Below are 16,026 nucleotides of genomic sequence, written 5' to 3'. Positions count from 1 at the left end.
AAATAAAATAAAAATAAACAAATAAATACCTTCAGCTCTACCTTTATGTTTAAAGATGCAGCATCTTACCTGTCATACCAGTCTCTGCACTTTCTGTAGGGGAACTTGGTCAGAGAATCAGTAATATAAAATAGGACTGAGCAGACTAACACCATGCACACTGGCTAGAGTTTGACAGACTCTCCCCATGTTATCCTCCTTTTACAGACAGGAATAACAAATAACAAAAAAAAAAAGTTCATAGCAATCTGGCACTTTGTATTAATGGTAATGAAGTGGTCCATGGTAATGGGGCTGAGGAAATGATGTTGTGCCGCATTGCACTATGGGATTGATCTGCCATATTTGTTGCCATATCTGTGTGAACAGGGAGCAGATTTCTAAGTCTCTCAGCGTTTGACAAATAACGCTTCCTAACATGAGTAGATGGAACTCAAAAGAAGGACTTTACATGAATGAACTTAAGGAAGCAAAAGTGTGACATTTTGAGAAATTCAGGGTAATCTAAACACTACACAAACTGTCATAAATCTATAGTGTCTCAATAACCATTCAGGTGACAGTCATCGACTAGCCTATTAACTAATTCTAAACACATCAACAGTTTAGTAAATAATCTATACACAATCTACAGACTATTGTCTGAAACACTTGTCCTTAGTTTTCTTTTACTCAATTAGGATGGGCCAGTTTATGCTTGTTGATATTTACTTTTTAAACAACTGACTACCAATTAATACTTTCACCTTATTTGGATAGTCCAGTTTATTGTTCCTGCTGATCAGCAGATCTATAGACAATAACTATCACAATTTTTATTTCAGTTCATGTGGATATGTGGCTGAGTAGTTAATGTGGAATAAATTCCTTGCACGGTGGTAGTGTGAATTCTGTCATGACCAGTGATGTGTAAAAGATCGCATTCTGTGCTGTGAGTTGTTAAACGTAATAGGAAAACCAGTTAGTGCTAGTAGTCCACTTTAATTGCTGAATTCCTATGCTAGCGCACAGCATGTCAGGATAGACTAAAATAGCACATACACTCTATTTAAAAGTGGCTTGTTTGAATGTGACTACCAGTAACATTTCAGAAGATTAAGCATACAAAATCCATTTTCATAGAGCGATATTTCTACTATTAATTAAATATAAAATAAAAGAATAAGACTAAAGAAGAGATTGAGGCTATCTCTCATGACCCCATTTGTAAATCAACCCCATGTCCCCAATCATGACCCCTAGTTTTGGAACACCTGAACTAAAACGTGTTTGGGAGCTTGCTGTTCCACGCTTGCAATAAAAGTCACCATAGGGCTATTTGTCTGCTGCTGAAAAATAAAACTACTAATCAGAACAATTGCTACCCAATTACTGGTCAAAATGTAAAATTAAAGAATAGGTGAAATACTATATTCAAGAAGAGCAGTAATGGACACAACTCAATTAAGAATGTATAAACTAATTTCACTGGCTGTGCAGTTACTGCATTCCTACTGGTTTAGTTACATCACACAAACCTAGCTTCACTTGATAATTAATTATATTCTTGTGTATTTTTTACCTAAGCTAGTTGTTAAGAGCTTCTTTCATAAATTCGGAAAGACATTGAATGGAAGTTGCTCTTTTTTGTTTGAAATGTGTTGTGGAAGTAAGAACCATAGCACCACCAACTGCGAAAATACAGAAAATGGAGCTGGGACTAATTTCCTTCTAGCCTAGACTGTAAGACCTCCTTCTACTAGAGAAAGCTGGAAGCTTCTGCACAAGATCCTCACAAGCTCTACAATATCTTTTCTTAACTCTTTTAACCTGCCAGCTACACCTTCACCATCTTCCCTGATTGCTGATGACTTTTTTGATGGGAAGATTGAACACATCTGCCAGACCTTCACTCCTACGCTGACTTCTACTCTAAAAGTTCAGGATTGCCCTTCTCTTTCTTGGAGACATTTTTCTCTATCAACAGACAAGATCTTGCAAGTCATCTTATACTGCAATCCCACCACCTGCCTTTTGGATCCTATCCTTTCCACAATGCTCCAGACCATCTCACAAGACCTCCTCCCCTTCATCACTACTATCAATTATGACTCCATAACATCTGGTCATGTACCAAATGCATTCAACACAGCAAGGGTTATTCCCATCCTGAAGAAACCCACTCTGGCTACCTCAGACATCAGCAAATACTGACCAGTATCACTGCTATATTTTCTTTCTAAAATCCTGGAATGCGCCATCTACAATAAACTGTCTCGCTATCTCACCCAGAACAACCTCCAAGATCTTAACCAGTCTACCTTCGAAGCAACACACTTCAGAGAAACTGCCCTTATGGCCATCATTGAGAAGCTTCATGCAGCTAGATCAGCCAAACTGTCAGCAGTCCTCATCTTCCTCAACCTTTCAGCAGCATTCAACACAGTCAACTACATGACTCTTGCCCATTCTCATGAGACTTGGGATTTTTGACAAGCTATGGCAATGGTTTGCTTCCTAGCTGAATGGATGATCAGATCAAGTGACATGGAGGGGATCCACATCAGGTCCATGCAGACTCTGCACTGGTGTTCCACAAGGCTCAGTGCTTGGTCCCCTTCTGTTCTTCTTCTATACCTGATCTCTTGGTGAGGTCATATCCTCACCTGGGATAATATACCATTGCTATGCAGAAGACCCTCAACTTATCCTTTCAATTCTGCTCAGATCCCAGGATGTCTGGCAGACATCTCATCATTGGATGGCAGCTCATCAGCTGAAAATTAATCCCAGCAAACCTGAACTACTGTTCATCCCAGGAGATGCATCCTCATTGTCAAGATCTTGTGATCTCCCTGGACGATTCTCAGATCTCTTCATCAGTCACTGCACACAACCTTGGGGGATAATCAACTGTCCTTCTCATCACACATTGCTAAATTGACTCTCTCATGCTGGATTCTCCTTTACAATTTGTCCATTTCTATACACAGAAACTACTCAGGTGCTGGTTCAGCCCCTTGTCCCTTGTCAGTTCAAGCCTGGACCACTGTGACTGATCCAGAATGCAGCTGCACGACTTGTTTTCAACCTTCCCAAGTTCTCCCAAACCACCCCATTGTTACTCTCCCTCTACTGACTTCCTGTAGCTACTCACATTAGATTTAAAACACAGATGCTTGCCTATATAGCCAAAAATGGACCAGCAGAGTCTTCAAATAGCAACTAAAGACCTACCTCTTCATGAAGTAGGTAAATTAGCACTTTGTTATTAAAAAAATCCATGTCTTTAGTGTTTTTTCATACTTTGTTAATCTCCCCAACAGGAGACTGATAGTACTTTTAGTCCTTAACATATGAATAAGTATGAATATGTATTTATTGATAGAAACTTTAAAGCACTTCTGTAAGTAACTCTGAATAAGGGCCTCTCTGAAATGCCGTAAATGTAAATATATTAATCACATATGTCTGTACTAGTTCCGCAGAGGTCTATATTGGGTATGATCCACCTTCTATAAAATGAAGATAAGGATAAGTAGACGTAGGAGTATAGTTCTTCCTAGAACTGCACCTACATGACAGTCATACTGCCACCATTCTTAGTGCACTTTGCTCTGCTGATGCTGCTTTCTTGTGTTGATTCCATGGCGCAGCATCTTTGTACCCATTTATTTATTTTGTGAAAGCCCTGCATCAGTTTTAATTGAGTCAAAGAGGCAACATCCATGCTGATGATTCCACATTTACAAGCAAATACACTATGTAAAGGTAAAAGACATTTTAAGCATAAGTAAAGGGCCCTTCACAACAACCTATCTGCATATTTCAGATAAAAAACTTAAAATAAATAACTTAAAACATACAGCACTTTTGCCTTCCGTAGCCCCACACTACTCTTTACCTTGACATATAATCATTAAATTACTTCAGAAATCTTTTTTTTTTTTTTTTTTTTTGCAATAATGTGCAAATCCATTTAACGTCTCATTCTTGAAACAACATTTTCCATGACTTATCCATTATAGGTTATGAAAAATATACGTTGTGTCACAACATTCACCCCTGTGGAATATTTGGAATATTCCACAAGTCAAGAGACTTTCTTTCATTTTTCAAAAGTTGCAAGTGCTATCCTGTTTCTCAAATTCTATATTGAAAGTAAGTTGTTAGTGTATTAATTATATGCTAAAAACTCAACCCTGTTGCTCATTTAAGATCAAAATGCAGCCATTGTCAGCAAACAACCATGTAAAAATGAGATTTGAGTGGTTAAATGCATGTTTTCTTGGATTCAGTACAAAAAAACAAAAAACACCCACATTTTTAAAAAGTTACGGGGACTAAATGGCAATACAGTCAAGGAATAACCCATGTACTGTTTAACAATACTCTAATGCCTCCTCTCAGAATGCAGGATATCATTTAGAAAACCTTCTTTGTCAGAACAAAAGTATCCATACACACTATAAATAATCTAATTTACAAAAGTGTGATTGTTCCATCTCTTATGCACAATCATCCAGGGTAATGTGCATGCACAAGCTTTAGATTTGGTCTCTTCTTGTAAAGTAACTATGAATGATTATTCACTTGCCCCTAGATTGCTATTTACAGGCCCATGAATATGAGATCATGAATAAACATCTATCTGGTTAAAAACATTGGTGAAATCAGTACCTGAATAAAATGTAAATAGTCTAAAACAGTGCACTACTTGTGTATATGTAAAATGCTAACTTAAGACATCTCATAATTACTAAGAGGCAGTTGTCCATCTGGATGATTTGCACGTTAATGGGCAAATGTTGGCCTGTTCACTGTGTGTAATGAAAGTTGATGCATCTGGATGACAACAAGGCTGACATCATATACAACAGAGATGAGAGTAAGATGTGTTAGTATGTGCCAGACCACTGCAAGAACACTTACAGACAACGAATGATGCTTAACTCTGGATTACATGGTGCTTTTTTTTTTTTATAGCTTAGTGTTCTACTTTTATCATACCTGGCAAATTAGTTTTAAGCATTCATTACACCTATGTGAAGTTGGCATCCTATCTCAAAAGAGACTGAAAAAAACCCTGCTGTCATTCATTTGTACTGTGTTTGTGTTGACTGAGTAACCTCCTTATCCTCTTGGTCAGGGTCTTGGTGGATCTGGAGCCTATTTCAGGAACACAGGACTACACCCTGGATGAAATACCATCCATTGCAGCACATCACATACAGTACACACGTTTACACAAACTCATTCTCACCTATGGGAAATTAGAGTTGCCAGGCATGTTTTTAGACTGTGTGTGTGTGTGTAAACTACAGAACCTGGAGGAAGCCCACATGGAAACACGTACAATGTAACCCAAGCTTAAAAATTATTGTTTGTGCTGATTTTTTTTTTTTTTTTTTTTTTTAATATTCTACCACCTATATTTCAATGTCAAATTCTAGCTTAGTGGTGTCACACTGATTTAAACCCAATTAAACTCAACTTGTGCTGTTCAAGACCTTGTGCATGTTTTAGGTTTTGACACATTACAAGACTTTGTGCATGTTTTAGGTTTTGACACATTACACATTCAGTTCACTGTGACGTCATTCTCGGCCACTGATTTACACTGCTATATAACAGTACATCTCAAAACCTCGACAAAACAAAACTAATTTGGGTAATTGGGTTTTATTAAACTTGTTTTTATACAGGAAGTCAACTTCACAGATGACTTGCATATAACGGTCAAGAGTACATGAGCTTCGGCAGGCAACTGCTATCTAGATGGAGACGATTTTTTTATTTCTTATCTTCTGTATGAATTCCTCTTTATTTCTGTGTTCATTTAATCATTCATTTTTTATTCATTTATTGAATAAACCATGTTTATTCCATTATTTTACTGTACACTATTATTTAATTATTCTTTTATTTCCCAATTTTTCTATACACTTATTTATCCGTATGATATTAAGAAAGCTGTCAAGCAAATGTCAGAGCATCTCCTTCCTCTTGTTAGTTTGATAGGCATAGATGGATTTGCCAGAGACAATATAGAGTAGCAACAAGCCAGTAACAAGCCAGGCTTCAGATTCTTACAATGACCCATATACAGATATAAAGCACTCCTGACTAGTTTGTGACTAAATTTCTAATTATTGACACACTATGCTTTAGGGTTTTTTTTTTTTTTTTTAAACGTTACATTTACTGATTTCAAGTCCATCAGTTTTGGTTCACTTGCTCTCTCACTCTTCAAGAAGAGAGGAGTCTGGTCTTGTATGACTGAAAATAACTGCCCAGGAGCAATGCCAAGATGGCCACCAAGTGGACAGACTTTACAAGAAAGACTGTACATTTGTTGTTCCATCACTAGTTTCTTTGAATGCCCCAATACACTAATGGCTGCGTATAGACAACAGAAAGCCAGAGATTTGAGACACTGAGCTAAAATTCTGGTCTAGACTATTTACTCTTCCAGCTGCCTTTTTTTTTTTTTTTTTTTTAATTTTGGTTAAATTATTATTTAGCTTTGCAGTAGTTTGGGCTGCACTTTGGATTTATCATTTTAATACAAAATGATTTGTTATTTGTACTAATTTTGTTTTGTAATTGGGGATTGATAAGTGACATTTGTAAATCACTAACATGGATGCATCTCGACAGATCAGCACAGGCTTAGAGGGAGGGCAGAAAAGGAAATATAGTTCAGCCCCCACAAAGTGCACTTTATTGAGGATGCATTAAATCAGCACCAAGTCTGCTTCAAATCCAACATATAGAACATTTAATCAGAGACTAAGTATAGGAAAAACACACATACAAAGACACAAACAAAGGCAAACATACATTAAGAAAAAGAGTATTGCATTATCATCAGATTGTAAAGTCTGCATCAGTGCAGTAAAGAGCTTTTGGGTCAAATATAGATTTGTTGCATTGGGAACCATGTTTGAAATTCTGAATTCCTCCAAACGAGTGAGACTGAGAATTCTAGTCCATTTTGATTTTAGACGCCATGGCATATAGCCCATTTTGGGCATGTCACTTGTTTGGTTTGAGGTTTAGTCAGGTATAATGTAAGAGTTGGTTACTATTTAGCTCTTGAGGTTGCTGGCAGGTAGAGTGGTCTTATCCAAATCATCAAAATAGGAGTGAGTCATAGCCTGGCGTGCAGAAATCCTCTTCAGAGGGTCATAGGTGAGCATTTTCTAAATGACAGAAAGAGAAACAGTGTGTCACTCTGATTTATCAGTTTATTTTGCCTTAGTCATGCAAATGGGAATCTCAGCTCACCCCAAGCAGGTCGATGCCATTCTTGTCAAGATTCTTGACCATGCTTCCCAGATTGCCAGACTTCCACTTGGGGAAAGTGTTCTTATAGTCAGGTAGCGACTCTACATCTGGCCACACCTCATTATTTGGGGTACCTAGAATTCTGAAAGCACACACACCTGGCTATGTTATACAATTAATATCATTACTGAAAGGCAAATCACAAAAAAAAAAAAAAAAAAAGAGCGAGAGAGAGAAAAATGCCAAATGGGCTAGGAAAACATCCTCCTCTCAAACAAATGGAGTTTGATTGCTAACAAGTAACTTCCACTTGTAGCCTTCAAAATGATGACTTAATAGTAAGATAATGCTCCAAGGATTAGTGTATTCTCATTTTCTTATTTTCATTAGTGCACACTGCAGTACATGATGATATCAAGCCATCACCAGCAAAAGGGACAGTCTAAGCGCACAGTGAGAGTCCTGCTCCACCATTCAATCAGTTGGATTGTTTCACTCAATCTAAATGTTCTTTCAACCACCTTATCTTAAGATCTAAGATACAACTCTGTGTGTGATATACTGGTGTGTGTACCTGAAGATGCGGAAGAGCTGGTCAATCTCCGAGTCTCCGTGGAACAGTGGCTTCTTGGTGGCAAGCTCAGCGAAGATAGTGCCAATACTCCAAACATCAACTGGAGTGGAATAACGAGAAGCTCCCAGTAACACCTCTGGGGCCCTGTACCACAGAGTCACGACCTACACACAAAAGCACACAACTACTTTGCGACTTAACTGTGATGTAAACAATGAGCTAATGAGTTACACAGAATTTGGATGGTTGTATACCTCATGTGTGTAGACTCGAACGGGCACCCCAAAAGCACGGGCCAAGCCAAAATCAGCCAGTTTTATCACCCCTTTGTTATCAATTAGCAGGTTCTGCGGCTTCAGGTCACGATGCAGAACTCGACGACAGTGACAGAACAGAATCCCCTCCAGGATCTGATACAAGTAACTCTGTAGAACAGAGAGAGAACACACTGCTGCATTATTCACATGTAACTATAGACAAAAAAACCCCCAAAAAAACAGCCACATTCCCAACACACGTAACTCTATACACACAGACATCTAACAGTACATTCATGTTTTTCATTCCTGCCTCCTATTCACTCCTAGACAGGTGAAAATCCTGCACAGAGATTTATTGAAGCAGGTGCAGGATAATGAAAGTTTAAAAAAAAAACAAATTTGAGAATATCTCAAGTTTATGCAAATTAGAAGAAGCCAGTTGGTTTGTTTCATGTGGTGTGATTCTTGTCATGCCCATGGACACACTCCAGCCTCACTGAAACCAGTGCAGTGCAAAATGAAAGAGACAGACAGTAGGTTGCAACTAATTATGATTATATTAATAACTAATTATGATTACATCAGCACAATGACCAAAAGTCTGTTTTTAGAACTGTCTACCCAGGAAAAAGTTCTCCAATCAATGAAAATAACTTAGTTTAACATGCTGATTTATTTGATACCTGCATGTGCAATAAGCGAGATTTAAATGCACTGGTGGAATCAAAGAAGGCATATAAACATTTAGTGGGACAAGAGTATATTTGGCATTTAGTTATTTAAAAAAATATCCAAAAGCTTCAGCAGTGCCAGAATGTTTGAATAAAGTATAGTTTCTGAAAAAGCCATATAACTCACGCTCACACACACACACACACACACACTTTACTTTAATGCAGGTGCAAGTGAGTGCTTTCTCATCTTTGCTCACGTCACAGCTTCACACACTTACCTTTAATGACCATGGACAAAAATATTCTATGCACTCATTTTAAGAGGTTTGCACTTTTTCTATCATAATAGAAAAAGACACACACACACACAGTCTCATGCGTATAGTTGTGGCATACCTTGACAAGCATGGGGTCCATATACTGGCCTGAGGGAATGGAGTCCAAGTATTTCTTCAGATCCATTGACAGAAACTCAAACACCAAATACAGTTTGGACTCCTGCATCAACACGTCCAGCAGTCTAAAGAGAGAAAGAGGGTGAGATCAGAGACAAGAGACAAACTGCAGGTTACATGAGTGATGTGTTGCTTACTAGCGTGAACATAGAGTTAGAGAAATGCTTTTTCATGCATAGACATGGACACAGACACAAATATTTATGTAGTACTATACCTTAGAGGGGTTGGGTTTAATCATAGAAAGACACACAACATTATTATTTTTCCTGAGAGATGGGTCATATTGACAGCTTAAATACGCAACAATTTGGTCACTTGCCAATTCCCACCCTCCAGCCAGCTCTCCCTATCACACAACAACTTACCAAATGGGGATAGTGTGAGCTAGCATGTGCTTCCTCAGAAACACATGAAGCCTGCCATTGCATGTTTTCAAACTGCTGCTCATGCAAACTCACAGGGCCGTATAACACACTCGGAGGAGAGCATTATCTGCACTCTTCAGCATAAACGAGGTCATAGATGCCCATAACTGGCTAGTGTTACTGGACTAACAGGGGAGAGAGGATATACTATCCCTCCCAGCCAGACTGCCAAATTTGCTGTCTAGACTTCTGGCAATGGATGACTGTGGCATCATTGGGATTCAAACCTGGGCAAACGCTTTTCTGCTGCACTACTCAGGAGCCCAGGACATCACTTTAAATTAAAGGAAGTAATTATTAAAATCACAGATCAAGTACACACCGTACGACATTAGGGTGCTGTAGCTCTTTGAGCAGTGAGATCTCTCGTACAGCAGTGCTAGGCACGCCCTCCTCCTCACTCTCCAGACGAATCTTCTTCAGAGCCACCACCTGACCTGTGGACTTGTGCCGGCCCTTATATACCACACCATATGTACCTAAGACAGGAAAACACACACATCACTTTTAGTAAATTAAATAGCAAATAAATGAAATGAAATAAATTCTTTCAGATAAATGGGACAATCCTGACTGCGTCATTTTTGAGCCCATTACCAGCAGTGTGTTTGAAACTTTTGAGAGGAAAATTCCACTCTGAACGACTTGCATATTAATCTTCATAATTAACATGATCTTCGGTGGCATTCAAGATTTATTTTGTCATGAAATTCTGGGTTGAATAAAGTTTAAAATCCTTCCATCAACACGCTGCTCTATTTTGGCTAACGGGTTCCTACATTAACTAACTACTGATAGTACTTAAAGAGAGCAATGCAGTGGAGCTTTAGTCCTTTTGTCTGTCCAGCTCTCTCACCTCCTCATCTGTACACTCTGGTCAATGAGTTCGGTTTCCAAAGCTTCAGCTTTCATGCCGCTCTCAAAGACATCATGCTCGTCATCTTGTAAATCGCTAAATAGCCAAGCAAAGTTTCTTCTGTAACACACTGCAACCGTGTCTTACAGTATAGCTACGCTGCCTTCTGTAACTTTGAGTATAATGCTTACTGTCTCCACTATTTCTACGTTGAGAAAATGGTGAGGGAGAGATGAAGCTCTTGCTGTTTTGTTTTTAAAAACTTAAACTGATCCATTATCACTTATGTTTAAGATTCAAGATGTTGAATTTTCCCCCATTAAACTCCATTGTAACTGCGCAAACAATGCCCCCGTGATGTCAGCGTGACACACAACCGTTACCTTCTCACGAGAAGAACAAAATACAGCACTAACCAACAAATTAGCACCGGAATAAATAAACACATCACAAATATATCAATATAAACATATTTAATGTGTTCAGGGTGGAGTTTTCCTTTCCAAATAATTGATAGGTGGAGTGATATTGGAGAAATATGATGAATACATCCAACCCTGGGAAATACTAGGTGAAAGTTTGAAAGATGTGAAACCTGAACATTACCAGTAACAGAAATATGTACTATACAGGAAAAATGAATGACAGCCATGGAAAAACAAACAAACAAAGAAACAAACAAACAAACATTCACTCACCTTCCCCAATTTTCTCTATCTTCAGGTAGTCTTCCATTATCAAATGTTTTCTACTGAGAGAAAAATTCACATGACTGCAAAGCACACAGATGTCTTTAAACATGTAGACACAGTAAGGCAGAATATTTTTTTAACATTAATTGATTCATCTGTTTATTATAATAAAACGTTATCCATTAATTGTACAGTAAGCCTGGGATGGCAGTTCACCTACTTTTAAACAAATGGACAGTCATTAAGGCTGTCTTTAGGAAAGTAAGATATAAATCACCTCCAAAACAAAAAAAAATATCTTCAGACTTCAATGAATGCCTTAGTTTTTTAAAAACTATTTTTTTCTAAGTCTTAAACCAGCTGCATCATGGAACAGTGCTAAACTGTGTAGATGTTGTATATCAACAATATTGTTGTGTGTTAAATATATATATATACACACACATTCTATACATTTGGTCATCAACATTCAATATTGTAGACTTGAGTGTTAACAGTTTTTGTTTATTACCATATTGGATGGTTTTCTTTCTTTTGTTTAAATACAGGTTTAATGTTTTATGCCTTTTTAACTTCTATGTCTACACCAGGTAATCCATTTACTTTTCAAGATAAGTAATATATATGATATTCATTTTATACTATCTAAAGTATGCTTTTGTTTTTTGATTAATGCATGAAAGCGTTAAAATGCTAGCTGGTGGTTTATCTAGACTGAACGTTTCAGCTAAAGAGACAATATTAATTTAAGTCAGTAATGTAGTTTTCTGTCTATAATTCAGTCATGATGGTTATATAATTCATCCATGCTGGTTTATTTGATACAAAATGACCATTAACATTGTTGTTCCCAGCTAAAGGTAAATTCATGTGCTAGCTAACTCGGTAAAGTGTGCATGCTACATTAGCTAACAACTAACTGCTAACACTTTCCACAGACCAACTGACTGAACAATTAACAATGCTACTATACATTTGTGAGTAAAAGTCACTTTTAAGAAAGTAAACTTACCAAAAATTGATCTATTTTTGACACTGCGAAGACGTGAGGAATAAGTGTGCAGTTACTAGAGGATTTCCCTGGTTCAAACTGGCCGCGGTGACGGAATTCAAAACCAACCAATCACATCGCTCGGAGATTTTCAAAAGAGCCAATGAGAAGCAGACAGAGCTGCAGCGGGAGACATCTTTTAAACGCGGCATACTATCCGGAATGTGGATGCGTGTTGCCAAATCCGCGGTTATCCCTCACAAGCCTTCTCACTGGGTGGTTTCTTTAATACAAGAGTCAGGAGTCTTATATTTGTCATTTGCACAGTTACACTGGGTATTGAAATGGTTGTGACGAGGCTCAGATTTAGACACTGAGAGAACAAACACTTATTAGACATGAACAAACACATTTTTGGACATTAAGGTTGGAATGATGCTGTTATGTGACAGTAAATGAGACAATGGTGTGAAATGGCAGAGTAAAGTGACATGTGCTATTTAAAAATTGTTACAATGATAGAGTAAAAGTGACGTGTTATTAAATCAGGCGAAACAGTAAATACAATTATAATAAATAGTACGTAATAAATCTGGAGAGTAAATATCTAAGTGACTGGAAGTAGCAGTAATAAAGTGTCGCAGCGCTGGATGAAGGACTACTGGCTGTTAAGTAGTCTGATGGCTTGGAGATAAAAACTGTTCTTCAGTCTGGTTGTCTGTGATTTGATGCATCAGAAGCGTCTGCCAGACGACAGTGTCGCACACAGGGAATAAGCAGGGTGAATGCAGTCCTTAATGATATTGTGGGCCTTCCTCAAGCAGCTTATTTGGTATATGTTCTGTAAGGCCCGGGAGTTTCACCACTATCTGAAGAGCTTTGTGGTAACACAGGGATTTTTTCTCAAGCTTTTTTTTTTTTCTAGCTCAACCCATTTAACTGTGAAATAAATTCCATGGATCCTCAGTTCATATCTACATTACGGACTCAGGTGATGCTGTGCAGTTTTTTATTGTCTTAGGGCTGTAAGTAAGCTGTATGTGAAAATCTCAGAATAACAAAGTGGATGCTGAGGATGAATGAAGGTGAGGATGCATTAAAAAGTTGGTGAAACATAAAAAGCACCCTTTACAACAGTTAGTTCCAATCCACTAATCTGATTGGACAAGCAGCTTTCCTAAAGTGCTGATATTTAGCATAACACCACTGGTACATGTTGGTTGTATCACTCCTCATGTTTTCTACACAAAATTCTAGCAATAGTTCGTTAGATTGAAACGGTTACTACACTTACCACAGGCTGTCAGTCAGTCTGTACGTTGGCATGGCAACACATAAAGCTCTATGCAGCTGTGGCTTCTTTAAGAACTATTTTCATTGATGGAATATCAAAATATTTGGCGATATTATGTCTGAAATGTCAGTTACTTTATATTAATTTCTTGTTGATACAACAGTTAGTTCCGGTTCACTATTGTGATTAGATGAGCGAAGTTCTAAGCGTGCTTATTTTTAGTATAACTGAAGGTGGGGCGTTTCATAGTTTGTATCCCTCCGCTTGCCCATGTTCTAGCAACAGTCCCTCTGAAGTGGACATGGCAAAAGATACATTATTCATGACTATAACTTTTGACTTAAAATATGAAAGCCTTTCAGAAGGGAAGCCAACTTCATCAGATGCACCTTTAATGGAACATACAAATCAATGTGGGCCAATGAGCAGCAAACTATATATATATATATATATATATATATATATATATATATATATATATATATATATATATATATATATATATATATATATATATGTCATAAAAAAGAATAACTATGAGAATCAATAGACCAATTCACTGACACACACCATACATTAATATAATACAAGTGAATTTGACTTTATGTGCATTTACTGTAGATACATTACCTTGTTTCTACTGATACACCATTTCACCTGAAAACTCATTACATTTTAATTATACCCTCAGTGCATGAATATACCGTTTACTGCATTTCCTTAATCAACTTGCCCATGTTAAAGTAGCAGAAAGTAAGCCAAACATAGCACAACACCACAGAAAAAACGAGGGCCTGGCAACCCGGTCTGCAGCGTTTCTAAGCCCCTAAGCTGATTGGTTGAGCGCATGTCTGCTGCGATTGGTCGGAATTACGTGTACGTACTCTCGTACCCTGATTGGCTGATGCACACCCAGAGGAGTTCGTGCATTCAGCGTTATGACGTATTTCCTTTTTGAAATAGTGCGGCTCTCAGGTTTCCTGCAGCATTGTTTACATTCGTCAGTACAGTGAGACACCAACTTGTTCTTCAGTTTTCTCTATTATCCTTATATTTTTATAAGAAATTGATATTATTTATATTACTTAGACTATGTATAAAATAGATTATTTCTTGCCTTTGTAGTTGTTTATGCATGACAAAGCATACAGTTTGAAGCCATCATCAGTTTGCTAGAAAGGGCTTGCAGGTAATCTTACATATCTGATAAACATCACTGGTGTTCATATATTAGTAGAAGTGGTAAAAGTTGAGTATAGTACAGAAAGTTTCCTGTGATACAGAACTGGGGGGACAAAAAGGTTTTTTTTGTCCTTAATCAGCTGTGCAGGCAGATTGCTTCTGAGGCTGTAGTGAAATATATATATATGTATATATATATATATATATACACATATTCAAGGTCATGGTCCAAACCCCGCTCCTACTGTCTTACCAGTGAGAGACACTTTCATACACTGCCACTAAAAAAAATAAAAATAAAAATGCAAGAGGCAAAACTTGGAAGACTGAAAGATGGAAAAGGAGAGGATGCTTTCAAAAGTGGCAGAGTCGGGTATGATGATGAGGAGGACAAAGTAGCAGTCATGTTACTTAGTAGTGAAGAACCTATTTCTTTACAATTGCTTTCATTTGATTACTTTGTTTTTTTGGGTTTTTTTTTTTGTTATTTAACTATTGTTATTACTATTATTGTTATTAATAATTTTATTGTATTTTATTATTAACTGTTTTTTTATACATGTTTATATACTCTTATATAAAGTGCCTTGAGAGGCCTTTTAAATTATTATTATTATTATTATTATTATTATTATTATTATTATGGGCCCAAAATCTGTGACCACGGGCTTCATGAAACATGCAGGTAGAAAAATATTCTAAGTGGAGTACTAAATTGTACTTTTCTTGGTGGAGGTGTAAATGTTCAGTGAAGAAGAAAAAAAAAAACAATTTCCAGTTGTACAGTTTTGAATTTTAAGATTTACATTGCTGAATTTTTATAAATAATGAACTAATATTTTTCAATGTTCATACCAGTGTTGTATAAAAAATATTTTTCATATTCATGCATATTACAAACAAAATAAATGATTAAAATATGTTTATTAAATTTTCCTGATTTTTAAATTGAAGAAATGAAGTGTCCCGGTTTAACAGTATCATATGAAAAAGTAGCTATAGTGTCTAAGAAGTGCCATTCTACATGTGTTTGTTACTTCTGGAATAGAGTAAGGCAGATTTTAGGCTTTAAAGGTATCATGTTAGATACATTTAAAGCTGGTAAAAACTGACAGAAAATCTAATATTTTACAATGCAATATTAACCCTTTGTCATATGTCACAAAATAGTCCTTCTCTACATCATCATAATTCACAAATCAGTAGTAGGCCTACCCCAGATTCTGAACAAAGTTGGTCACATATCGATTGGCGGATACTAAAACAAATCGTAGCATATTGCAGCAGATTGACTTACTTCAAATATTGAATCGTTGCCTTATGATTTCAAATCATATCATAGATTCAGGTG

The 16,026-nt window shown here is 37.0% G+C and overlaps 1 protein-coding gene across 2 annotated transcripts; it reads right to left on the bottom strand.

The window, feature by feature from the left end:
* Positions 1–6,737: 6,737 nt before the first annotated feature.
* On the bottom strand, positions 6,738–12,338 carry cdk1 (cyclin-dependent kinase 1). 2 transcript variants are annotated; one of them, XM_026926913.3, is made up of 8 exons: positions 12,221–12,338; positions 11,215–11,267; positions 9,983–10,139; positions 9,174–9,297; positions 8,098–8,268; positions 7,844–8,007; positions 7,270–7,411; positions 6,738–7,184 (listed from the first exon to the last, which is right to left on the bottom strand). In XM_026926913.3, exons 2-8 carry the CDS (start codon positions 11,249–11,251, stop codon positions 7,071–7,073), a joined length of 909 nt encoding a protein of 302 aa, XP_026782714.1. In that variant the 5' UTR covers positions 11,252–11,267; positions 12,221–12,338; the 3' UTR covers positions 6,738–7,070. The 2 variants fall into 2 exon arrangements, with proteins under 2 accessions (XP_026782714.1, XP_026782715.1); XM_026926914.3 differs by having other exon boundaries at positions 11,215–11,264; positions 12,221–12,325.
* Positions 12,339–16,026: the final 3,688 nt, after the last annotated feature.

The sequence above is a fragment of the Pangasianodon hypophthalmus genome, chromosome 10 (genome assembly GCF_027358585.1).
Source record: "Pangasianodon hypophthalmus isolate fPanHyp1 chromosome 10, fPanHyp1.pri, whole genome shotgun sequence".
Taxonomy (NCBI): Eukaryota; Metazoa; Chordata; class Actinopteri; order Siluriformes; family Pangasiidae; genus Pangasianodon; species Pangasianodon hypophthalmus.
The sequence above is the reverse complement of the archived record's forward strand: the minus strand, read 5'-3'. Positions and strand labels throughout refer to the sequence as shown.